At 43.8% G+C, this 12,500-nt stretch overlaps 1 protein-coding gene across 1 annotated transcript in view; it reads left to right on the top strand.

Moving 5' to 3' along the window:
* The window catches only part of LOC134640819 (sodium/potassium-transporting ATPase subunit beta-3-like), a 36,217-nt gene that overhangs the window by 5,811 nt on the left and 17,906 nt on the right, over window positions 1–12,500 (top strand). Inside the window, exons 2-3 of the mRNA XM_063492789.1 lie at window positions 8,373–8,501; window positions 8,594–8,692. Coding sequence (XP_063348859.1) covers window positions 8,373–8,501; window positions 8,594–8,692 — 228 coding nt within the window. The remainder of the gene's footprint in view (window positions 1–8,372; window positions 8,502–8,593; window positions 8,693–12,500) is intronic.

Here is a 12,500-nt window from a genome sequence, read left to right on the forward strand (position 1 = left end):
GGAGGTGCAATCTTGCATTCTGGTGTCAAGTCAGTCAAAGCTTTTGTCAGTCCAGTCAGTCCCCATTTTTTATTTGCTGACAGTAGAACCTCTCGTGACGCAATAAGTTTCTACTGCCAGCAATGACGTCATTTCAAAAAAAGAAAAATAATTTAGACTGGATTACATCGCGGAATCCTTTTTGGCAGGGACTTGTTTTCTGATTGTCCCAAATAAGTGGCTTTCTCCCGAGCCCATTTAAATTTTTTGGAGAAACTCACTTGCGATTGTTCAACATGTTGTGTAGCGCTTTTGATTCCGATCTTGTAGGCCTGCTTCAAAAGAGAAAATTGCCAAACAAAAATCTCAGTGCACTGTTAAAAATCAAAAAACATGAAGGCCTCTTTTTAGAAGTTGTCTAAGCATACTCTCTCAGAATGATAGATCAAAACAAAACTAATTGGTAGGTTAAAAGTGGTACCAAAAGAAAATGCAAAGAAAATGCATCAGCCAAGTAAATCCCCAAAACTTTCATCCACCAGTCACACCTCACACAACAATATTCTATTAGATAATGAGTTCTGTTTTTCCCCCGTGTACCCAGATGTGTGTTATGATAAGACCTCCCCCACACATCAGAAACCAGAAACTCAATAGCCTATTGGTCCCCACTCATCTGACCCCCCTGCAGCATTCTGTTCACCCCTGCAATGATTCAATCATCCTTCCCCAAAATAATACTAGTTCACTAGTCTATGTATCACTTCTTAACCCACTAAGTGAACCGGACAAGATGATGGTAACAGCAATGCATGCTTAAAATGCTATTTGGTCTTCATGAGCTTCATTGCGTGTGTTTGTGTTAGTAGTATTAATGCATTTTTCTGTTTGTGTAATTTTGTGTACCTCTCCTCTTTGCGGTGCTCCAGACACTTTTCAATTCTCCACGCAAGGCAGTCGTTTTTCTTCCCAGTTTCCTAAACCCAAATTTCATTCCCACACTAAAACAACCTTCCTCCATGTTCTCCCCTGCTCCTTCCACTGTGGTCTCATCTCATCTCTCCCGCTTGCAGCAGTCCAGTGAGAGTCAGTTGTCTTTCAGCTTTGTCCTGTGTTTTCCACTGTCTCATCTTGCCATTTTGCTCCAAAAGTGGCAAATGTCCAACTCAGACAGTCTTTTCAAAGGTCCATGTACACACAGTGAAGTTGCAGCTCGTTGGAAATGCACATCCATCCATCCAGTCATGATGATGCCATTTTTCTCCTTGCTGTCGCTGTCTTGCACAGCTGCTGTTGGACCTTTTCTTCACTGCTCAGGATACTGCTGTGAGCTCTTGAGATCCATCTCGTTGTTCTGGAACTGCATTTCTTGTCTTCAGGGAGAGATTCTTGGAGCTTGTGTTCTCAGGGTGACAAACACATGGAAGTTAAGCTGTAAAACAATTCAGCCAAAACTTGGCTTGAGTGTTTCTAATGATGTTAACCTATAATTTCTTCTGACTGCTTCACGTGGAAAATTGATCCGGGTCTGCTCTTCACCTGCAAGTGACACACTGAGACATTTTGATCATTCTTCTCATTGCTTAAAACAACATGTCTCCCCTCTCTGGTTCTGAAGTCCCCTTTCTTAAAAACCCAGAGAGATTGTAGTTCTACATTGAAAAACACCAAACCCTCTTTCTATTTTTGCTTATTTTCATCAACAATTCTGCTAAAAAGAAATTTCTTGCGTGTCAAAACTAGGGGAGCTGGTGGCCTGCAGTACCACCCTCTCCTGCTAGTTAGAAACAACTTTTACACACATGTCTACACTCCTCTCTTTTTTTTTTTTCCTTGTTTTGTTCCCCATTTTAGCATTTTGAACCCCATTTTTCTGTTTTTTTCCACACACAACAACTTTTCCCACACATCCATTCTCTGCAATCTTACCCACCACACATTTACTCAGTTCTTACCATACAGTCACACTTTGAGTTTTGTCTCTGGCCGCCTGGTGGAAGGCCTGCCGCTTTACTGGATCCAGTTTCCCATTACTACACGAGGCGTCCCCCATGAGGTCCCTTGCCTTCTACGGACCAAGGAACGAACACCGCCACTCTGCGCACTGTAGTACGCAGAAATGGTCCCCGACAGTGTACCCGAACCGCCGTTCCTGTGGCGTACTTGGACCGAACACAGGTCTGGGCCGGCTTCTCCCCAACTGCGTGTTCAAACCACTGTCCTTGTGATGAGCCGTTCCCAACACAAGCCTGGGGTCTCAAACCACCAGGATTTTCCCGACAGTGTACCCGAGTCGCTGTCCCTGTGACGTACTTGGACCGAACACAGGTCTGGGCCGGCTTCTCCCCAACAGCGCACTCGAACCAATGTCCTTGTGATGGACCGTACCCAATCACAAGCCTGGGGTCTCAAACCGCCAGGATTTTCCCTCCGGAGACTCGAACTCCGGAGTCGGCCAGCGTTCCCCCCCTCGGCCAGACAAAAAACTCTCCATGACTGTATACAAGTTAGCTACAACTCACCCATCTGCAGGAGTCCCCTCAAAGTTGATGGTCTCGGTGGTGGCTGAAACACACGGCTCCGTGACTCCTCCATTTCCTTTGCTTCAACAGCTGGTAGGACAAAGGTACCTTTTCCCTCAGGGGTGATCAGCCCGTACACGGAAGCGTTGTTCAGCGACCACACGGACCACCCTGCTCACAGCGCCATTCTGTTGTGGAAGTTTTTTCCACTTAAATAAAGCCTGCAGACGAGCGGTGAGCGGTAGCTAACATTCTTTAATCCAGACACACAAAGACAGACAACCAAGCTTGATGAAGAGCCTGCATGACGCGGGGCACGGTCAGCAGAGTCTCACTGAGAGTAGTGTGGCTCTCACTTAAATACCTTCTCCAGGAACAAAAGGCAGTACACAGATGTTTCACACCTTAAGATTCACCATTCCCTGGAAGAGACAAAAGACTCTTCCTGTGGAGTTGTCTGCTTCCCCCAACTTCCTAACTAGACCCCCACCATTTGTCTTACAGTATGGGTGTCAGACATGTTAAAATCCAGTGGCACCAAGGCATTTTTTTTTTTTTTTTTTTTTTTTTTTTTAACTTTCCGGCTCTTTGAAACGTTGCAGCAAAACGTCGAGGAAAATCACCGAGTTTTTTAAATGGACTAACAATGAGGTGGAGTTGTTGCTGTGAGTAACACAAAAGTACAAAGTTGCAAAAGCGAGTGAGAATTAAAGAATTTGAAGAAAAACTCTCTGGAGCACGTACAGACTGATATTAATCTTTAATAGGGCTGGGAAACAAAACAACTGCTGTATAATGCCCTCTGCTATTTTAGTTTAATTGGTCACATGACTGCATCACATGACTAAAATGTGTCATTGTTTTCGAAAAGGCTCCGGGTTCGCTGTCCACACTGCGATGCGAAAACGTGATTTTCAAATGTATCTGCTTTGGAGAGTTTTCAAAACGCTGTGTTTTCCTTTACCAAAAACACCAACTCAGTGTGGACAGAGAGAAAAAGATGCGTTTTCAAGCAAAAACGTATTAGTGTGGACATGGCCTTAGTCTGTTCAACATCAGTGTGAAGTGATGCTGGACGTTTAGGCAAAAGTCTGAGCTGATAATGATACAAAGCTGATAAAACACAGCCTGACAGGAAAAAAATATACACATAGATAACAGACTGAACTTGACAATACACGCTGCTTTAATTACTGTAAACCCTCTCTAATGAGGTTGCGTACAAAAGTACTACTTTGTAACTCATTTTTTTGGCTTACACATTCACCAAACAGAATATCTTGGTTTAATCCTGGAAAAGAGATCCTTTAGAGTTTGTGTCAGGAAAGACATCTGATGAAAAGTATTTGCCAAATCAGGTATTTGGCACAACTGTGCTGACCTCTCGTGAATACAGGAGCTGGATGTAGCTTTTATTTAGAAAAGGTTTTGTTTTTTTTCCCATGTACATACTAATTTAACTTTACAAAGACCAGTATGGTTTCTGTACACCCCCCCTCCCTCCACCAACCAAAACAAACAAAACACCCCCTCTTCATTCCTTCACCATATCAAATTTAACTGAATAATAAGAATTTTAATTGACCAGTCAGCAGTTCCTGTTTACTGGAAAAGCTCCAGAATATGATCACATTTCAGGTTCCTCAGTAGTCTGTTCTAGGGCCATTAAAGTTCTTCATGTATGAAAAAACATGACACTCCAATCAGTTAATTGCCGGAGGTTTCTTCCTGTTAAAAGGGAGTTTTCCCTTCCCACTGTCACCAAAGTGCTTGCTCATAGAGGGTCATATGACTGTTGGGTTTTTCTGTATCTATTACTACCTTACAGTATAAGGAGCCTTGAGGTGACTGTTGTGATTAGGCGCTGTATTAATAAAATTGAATTGAGTTAAAATGAAGCCTAGCAGACAGCTAACAGTTATAGCCCCCTGCCACACCCCTAATAATCAGGCTATAAGACTTATAGCTGCTACACCTGAAGTCTGATTGCCAGTTTGATGCTGTGTGCTTGTCCAGCTCTTTCAGATTACACAAAGGCTATGTTTGTTTTTTGTTTTGTTTTGTTTTATGAAAAAGCTGTGTTTCTTTATTGCTGCATTGCACCTGTGGCATTAGGTTCTTTCAGTAAAGAGTTTGCATGTTTTCCCTGTGTGTGACTCCCACCACCCTCTGGAACACAAACTTGGAGTAATCAGGACTCTACAACAACACCGGGCAGAAAATGTTCCCTCTAAGCCTGAAGGGAAAAAGAGGGAATCCACACATGTAAAGTAAGCTTTTAAAACATGCGGTAATCATAATTGAGCTTTAATCAAGTCAGCAAAGATGCAGAGAAGAGAAGGTCAGACATCAGTTAGGGAGGATAAGAAAGACGAACAGAACAACATTGTCGTCCCTCATGTATCAGGTTTATCAGAGAAACTCAGGAGCGTCTTGTCTGTGAAGGTTCTCAGTGATCCAGGTCATCGTAGTCTAAGGAGCTTGGAAAGAAAAGCGTCTGGACTTCTTTAAGTTCCTTGAAGACGTTTCACCTCTCATCCGAGAAGCTTCTTCAGTTCTCTGCTCCAGGAGCGTCTTCCCCACCATGACATCCCAGTGTACTTCTAGCCCAGCCACACACTCAGACACAAACTAAACAATGTAGTGTAGCTGTGCAGTGCAGCGAGGAGAGCTCAGACCTCTATACTGGAGACACCAAACAACCATCTCGACAGGACTCAGCTGTACATCTCCATCTGAAGGTCAAAGGTCACTCTTTGAGGATGTCAATGTTCACATGTTGGACAGGGAAGACAGACAGTTTGAACGAGGAGTGAAAGAAGCAGCTATGACCGTCTTTGAATGGAGGGCGGGGCTTACGACACCAACTGTCTGCTATCTACAATGTGTATGTGCATAAACCATGTGTATGAATGTTTCATAAATTAGTGATTCATCAATATTTCCACATCTGAATACATACATGCTTACCAGATTTAGTAGAGCACCGTGGAGTATCGGGCTTATGCCACAGCTACCCTAAAGTGAAAGTACCGATCATTATCGAGATTTTTGTTTCTGTAATTGTTAATCCACCAGGGTGTACAAGCTCTTTAATCATGCCGATAATTTTATTGCTAAAATATATTTTGTCATTTTGTTGTTATCCATGTTTTAAGATGCCAAATAACAGTTATGTGTTTTCCTGAACAGAAATAATAGTTTAAGTGGGCGATAGATCATAAAATCAAGCACAACTGTTCAGTTTCTTCAGTCTGACTCCTGCTTTCCTGCCCCAGAGGTGCAAGCTGATTCACTTGCAACTTTACTTACAAGTGAATCAGAGAAAGTGGTGCTGATAAAGGTGTAGAAATGGGGCTGTAAGCAGTTTTATGCAGCTGATATAGTCTTCTTTGGTTCACAATAACTCAGATGTACTAATATAGTACAGTAGTATGAACAAAATGTGCTTGAACTAGTTTTTTTGCTAAGAATGTTTCCATGCCACACCCCTCCCCCACCTCGGCCAGTCCGACCGTCTCTCCCTCCTGCTCCCCCCAGCCTACACCCCCCTCAGATGCAGTGCCAAGCCCACCACAAAGACCGTTACAACCTGGCCTGAAAATGATCTCTCCAAACTGCAGGACTGCTTCACACAGACAGACTGGGACATATTTCAATACCAGAACCTAGAAACTTTCACAGGATCAGTACTGGACTATATCAAGTTCTGTATTGGAAATGTGACTGTGGACAAAAGCATTCGGGTTTTCCCAAAACAAAAACCGGCCAGGTCCGCTCACTCCTCAAAGTCCGTGACGCTGCCTTCAGGTCAGGTGACAGAGCTCTGTACAGGGCTGCTCGAGCCGATCTGAAAAGAGGAATTAAAGACCATAAAAGAAGCATCGAGTCCCAGCTGTCCAGCAACAACACACAGGAGGTGTAGTAGGGCACACAAGACGACATAAACCACAGAGGCAGCACTGTGAAAACAGTGCACTGAGTGTGCAGCTGGCAGAGGAAATAAACAGCTTCTTCACCAGCTTTGAAACACCACAACAGCAGCACTCATCTGCTTCAGCCCTGCTCCCATCCTCATCTTCACCTGGTTCCTGCTCCATTCACTGTAACGGAGCACGATGTCAGACGTGTGTTCCTAGCAGTGAACCCCAGGAAGGCGGCCGGTCCAGACGGAGTACCTGGCAAGGTGCTAAGAGCGTGTGGCCACTAGTTCACCCTCATCTTCACCAGAATCTTCAACCTCTCACTGGATCAGGCAGCCATCCCATCCACAATCATCCCAGTGCTGAAGAAGTCTCCCATCACCAGCCTGAACGATTACCGCCCTGTGGCCCTCACGCCGGTAATCATGAAATGCTTTGAGAAACTAGTCCTTCAGCACATCAAGGACTACCTCCCCCCAGAATTTGACCCCCACCAGTTTGCATACCGCGCAAACAGATCCACAGAAGACGCCATCGCCCTCCACTCTGTGCTGAGTCACCTAGAACATGCATGTCCCAATAAAACAATCATCCTCATCACCAAACTGGTCACTCTTGGCCTCCCCCCTCTCACATGTGCCTGGGTAAAGGACTTCCTCACAAACCGGCCCCAGACTGTAAGACTCCGCCCCCATCTCTCCTCCACTCGCACACTGAGCACCAGCTCCCCACAGGGCTGCGTGCTGAGCCCCCTCCTGTATTCTCTCTACATCCACGACTGCAGTTCAACCCACAACAACAATCTCATCATCAGGTTTGCTGATGACACCACGGTAGTTGGACTCATCTCAAAGGGAGACGAGGCAGCCTACAGAGAGGAAGTCCTGAAGTTGGCAGCCTGGTGTTCAGAAAACAACCTGGCACTGAACACTAAGAAAACCAAAGAGGTCATTGTCGACTTCATGAAGCACAGCACTGACTTAGCCCCTCTTTAACATCAACGGGGAGCGTATGGAGAGAGTCCACACCTTCCAGTTCCTTGGTGTCCTCATCTCTGCTGACATCTCCTGGAGAGACAACATCTCAGCGGTCGTCAAGAAGGCCGAACAGCAGCTGCACTTCCTGAGGGTCCTCAGGAAGTACAGACTGAAATCCAACCTGCTGCTGATGTTCTACCGCTCATCCATTGAGAACCTGCTAACTTACTGCATCACGGTATGGTACGGCACGGCAGCTGCACTAAGGCGGGTAGAGTGAGGCTTCAGAATGTAGTTAAGGCAGCACAGAAGCTCATCAGCTGCCCTCTCCCCTCCCTGATGGACATTTATTCCTCCTGCTGCCTCAGCAGAGCAGCTAACATCATCAAGGACAGCTCCCACCCTGGTTTCAACATGTTCAGCCTGCTTCCCTCAGGGAGGCGCTACAGGTGCATCAGCACAAAGACCCACAGACTCAAGAACAGTTTCTTTCCAAAGGCCATAACCACCCTGAACTAACACATGCACCGATAGCACAGCCCCACCCCCACATTTTTCCAGTTCCCTCCTTAAGTCATCACTGTGTAATACTAGATTCTATGTGCAATCACCGGTAACTGTATATACAAAACACAGTTTATTTGTATATTTAATTTGTTCTTTTCTGTCTTTTACACCTGATTGTAAATTTGTAAATTTTATTTTATTCTTTTTCATTGTTGTTGTTAATAATGTCCATATGTGTGTATATAGAGCGGCAGAACTGCCCCCCCCTGTTTGCACTGAGTATGAGATGATCTGTATCTCATTGTACAACCGTACAATGACAATAAAGGCATTCTTTTCTATAATCACTCTTTAAGTGTGGGTACTGGTTTCCATAGTATTTTTGATAGTCAACAATGGCTATTCTCTTGCTGTCTATTTAAACACAACAGTGAAACAAAGTAACATTTGAATATTCTCTGTAGGTCTCATCCTCCTCTTCTACCTCATCTTTTATGGTTTCCTGGGGGGAATGTTTTCTCTCACCATGTGGGTGATGTTGCAGACGCTTGACGAAAATGTGCCCCGACATCAGGATCGGGTGGCCAGTCCAGGTGCTTTCATTTCCTGTTTCACCCTACTGCCACTCATCCTTACTTATGGTCATTTTTTAAAATTTCAGTAATGATTTTGATTTTTGTTGCAGGTTTGGTGATTCGTCCTCATGCAGTTGAAATTACTTTCAACCGCAGTGACCCAGAAAACTACAAACATTACATCCAACAGTTGCACAACCTCCTGCAAAGTGAGTACAACATGTAAACCGCCACGCAGAGTCTCCAAACTCATTTCCGGGATTTGTGCATTTGTCAAAACTTGATCTAATCTTTGTCTGGGTTGCATTTGCAGACAGCTTCAACCCTGCTGAACTATTATCATATGATAAAAGTCTTTATTGAACACACCAAGGAATAGCTCACAGTCCGAATGTACAGGGTGGGCCATTTATATGGATACACCGTAATAACATGGGAATGGTTGGTGATATTAAAGTCCTGTTTGTGGCACATTAGTATATGTGAGGGGGCAAACTCCTCAAGATGGGTGGTGACCATGGTGGCCATTTAGAAGTCGGCCATCTTGGATACAACTTTTGTTTTTTCAATAGGAAGAGGGCCATGTGACACATCAAACTTATTGGTAATGTCACAAGAAAAACAATGGTGTGCTTGGTTTCAACGTAACTTTATTCTTTCATGACTTATTTACAAGTTTCTGACCACTTATAAAATGTGTTCAATGTGCTGCCCATTGTGTTGGATTGTCAATGCAACCCTCTTCTCCCACTCTTCACACGCTGATAGCAACACCGCAGGAGAAATGCCAGCACAGGCATCCAGTATCCATAGTTTCAGGTGCTGCACATCTCGTATTTTCACACCATAGACAATTGCCTTCAGATGACCCCAAAGATAAAAGTCTAAGGGGGTCAGATCGGGAGACCTTGGGGGCCATTCAACTGGCCCACGACGACCAATCCACTTTCCAGGAAACTGTTCATCTAGGAATGCTCGGACCTGGCACCCATAATGTGGTGGTGCACCATCTTGCTGGAAAAACTCAGGGAACGTGCCAGCTTCAGTGCATAAAGAGGGAAACACATCATCATGTAGCAATTTCAAATATCCAGTGGCCTTGAGGTTTCCATTGATGAAGAATGGACCCACTATCGTTGTACCCCATATTCCACACCAAACCATCACTTTTGTTGTTCCAACAGTCTTGGAGGGATCCATCCAATGTGGGTTAGTGTCAGACCAATAGCGGTGGTTTTGTTTGTTAGCTTCACCATTCACATAAAAGTTTGCCTCATCACTGAACAAAATCTTCTGCGTGAACTGAGGGTCCTGTTCCAAGTTTTGTTTTGCCCATTCTGCAAATTCTGTGCGCCAATCTGGGTCATCCTCGTTGAGATGCTGCAGTAGCTGGAGTTTGTGCCATTTGTGAGTAGCTAATATCCGCCGAAGGGATGTTCGACTAATGCCACTCTCCAGTGACATGCGGCGAGTGCTACGCTGTGGGCTCTTGCTGAATGAAGCTAGGACAGCCACTGATGTTTCTTCATTAGTGACAGTTTTCTTGCGTCCACATTTTGGCAAATCCAACACTGAACCAGTTTCACGAAACTTAGCAAGCAGTTTGCTAACTGTAGCATGGGAGATGGGTGGTCTCGTAGGGTGTCTTGCATTGAAATCTGCTGCAATGACCCGGTTACTGTGTTCACCAGATATCAACACGATTTCGATCCGCTCCTCACGTGTTAACCTCTACGACATGTCAATGGCTGTGAACAAAAAGAAACTTGTAAATAACTCATGAAAGAATAAAGTTACGTTGAAACCAAGCACACCATTGTTTTTCTTGTGACATTACCAATAAGTTTGATGTGTCACATGACCAATGTTCCCTCTAAGCTGCGCACGTGCGCAATTACGCACTGCTGGCACGGTCTGTGCGCACAGAAAATCTGCGTTGCGCACATAAAAAATGAACCTAAATTGCAATTAAAATTAAAACTTTAACAATTCTGTTCTGCAGTGTTAGTCAGTAAGTGACTGACTGCTCCCGTATGGGATTAGAACGATGCCACCTTATCCCATAGTCCAGCCAATGATGCGATTCACATTCGTATTTACGCAGCTAATCAACGTGGTTGGCAGGCTATGACAGCGTCCTTATGTGCTGACACTGGTGTTTTAGCTAGCAAAGCGGCGTGGCTGATGTGGAGTGAAGCCACGTTAATGACAACGTGTACAACCATTGGAGATGTGAGCAGGACAGATGGAACAATTGAGGGAAAAAGTGTGGACTTTATACCAGTTTTTAAATTGTGTTGATCGGCCACGTAAAACCAGAGTTATGATAAAAATATCTGCAATGTTTGGCTTTCTTCCTGAATACTATCGTTGTTTATATTTACTGCGGGAAGAAACGGTAAAAACGGCATTTTATAAGGAAAACGCTCCAAAGCACTCTCCACCTGTGAGCAAAAGCAATGCCAAAAACCCCCACCCTTTCCTATTGGTGGAAAAATGTACCATGTTGAACAATCAAAAAATGATATGGCAACGTGGCATTTAGTTGTTTAGGAAGGGGGAAGTTTTAGGAGTGACGGCGGTGTTTGAGATGTGAGAGATTTGCGATGTTTAGCACAAATCTTGTGTAGTTGGTGTGTAGTGTAGTCAATAGTTTTGTTGTGTGTGTCAGAACAATGAGGCGACTGCTGAATGTTACAGGTGTTACAGGAGTGATACATCTCCTGCTGTCAGGCCTGCAGGTATCAGGCTGTTGTTCTCCTTTATCTCATAGTGGACAGAAATTATTTTTGGAGTGGCACAAATAATTTGTGTGGCATCAGATTTGATGCAGAACAGCTGATTGTTCTGTAAATAGTTTGAAATGTTTATTTAAAAACGCCTTGGCTGCATTTTTAGATAAACAGCTGCAAAAAACTTTGTTGTTTGCATAACTCAGTTACTTTTTTGAAGAAGTAACTATATAATTAATTACCCAACATTGGTCGTTATTTACTGTATTTTGCAGACAGAGAGTTACAGGACTCTCTCCCAGACCACAGACTCAGACTCATAATACAAGTCAGAGCTTTGTAAAAAAAAATAAAGTTGTGTTTTCAAAATTGGAGTTCAAGTTATTTTTGCTTCCAATAGTGTTAACATACTACACAGGTCATGAACAAGAGTTTTTTACATTTTCATTGTAAGTGGGCTAAAGCAGTTAATTAAAAGTCGTCTAACATAAATGTAAATGCTGTAATTTGATTATTTTAATAAACCATGTAACTTGGATGGATTGGATGCTGGCGTGACCACAGTGCACACGTCTGCTGTTGCTCACAGTGGTCCAAGAGACGCTCAGGGAGTTTGTGTGTTCGCTCAGACACATGAAACATTAGAGGGAACATTGCACATGGCCCTCTTCCTATTGAAAAAACAAAAGTTGTATCCAAGATGGCCGACTTCTAAATGGCCACCATGGTCACCACCCATCTTGAGGAGTTTGCCCCCTCACATATACTAATGTGCCACAAACAGGACTTTAATATCACCAACCATTCCCATGTTATTACGGTGTATCCATATAAATGGCCCACCCTGTAGAACGTCAGTGAACCTCTGTGCTAACATTATGCCCCAAATCTAGCTGAGGTAAGGGTGAATTATAGAAGTACTCCTGCAAATGACTTTGCTTATTCCAGGAAGAAAAGGACCAAGATGTGTTCAGACACGAGCTTCAACCATTAAGCTACCTAATGTTCATTCTCAGACTTAGAATTTAGGTTGAAAAGCAAAATGTTTTTTACACACATTTCAATGTTGGTGTTTCTTGTAGCACATTTACCATGTCAGTGAATATGACTGGTACATTTAATAGATCACTCTCAATATTGCTTGAAGAAAATGGCTGCCACTGTCCTGAAGTGAAACTGCAAACTGTATGCATGACATTATGATTGTGTCTGAGTCACCTCAAAGCATTGATCCTCACCGCAGCCAAAATACAAATGACTGTGTGCTTGGACGCATGGGTTTGTC

This window comes from Pelmatolapia mariae, linkage group LG14 (assembly GCF_036321145.2).
Source record: "Pelmatolapia mariae isolate MD_Pm_ZW linkage group LG14, Pm_UMD_F_2, whole genome shotgun sequence".
NCBI classification, from domain to species: domain Eukaryota; kingdom Metazoa; phylum Chordata; class Actinopteri; order Cichliformes; family Cichlidae; genus Pelmatolapia; species Pelmatolapia mariae.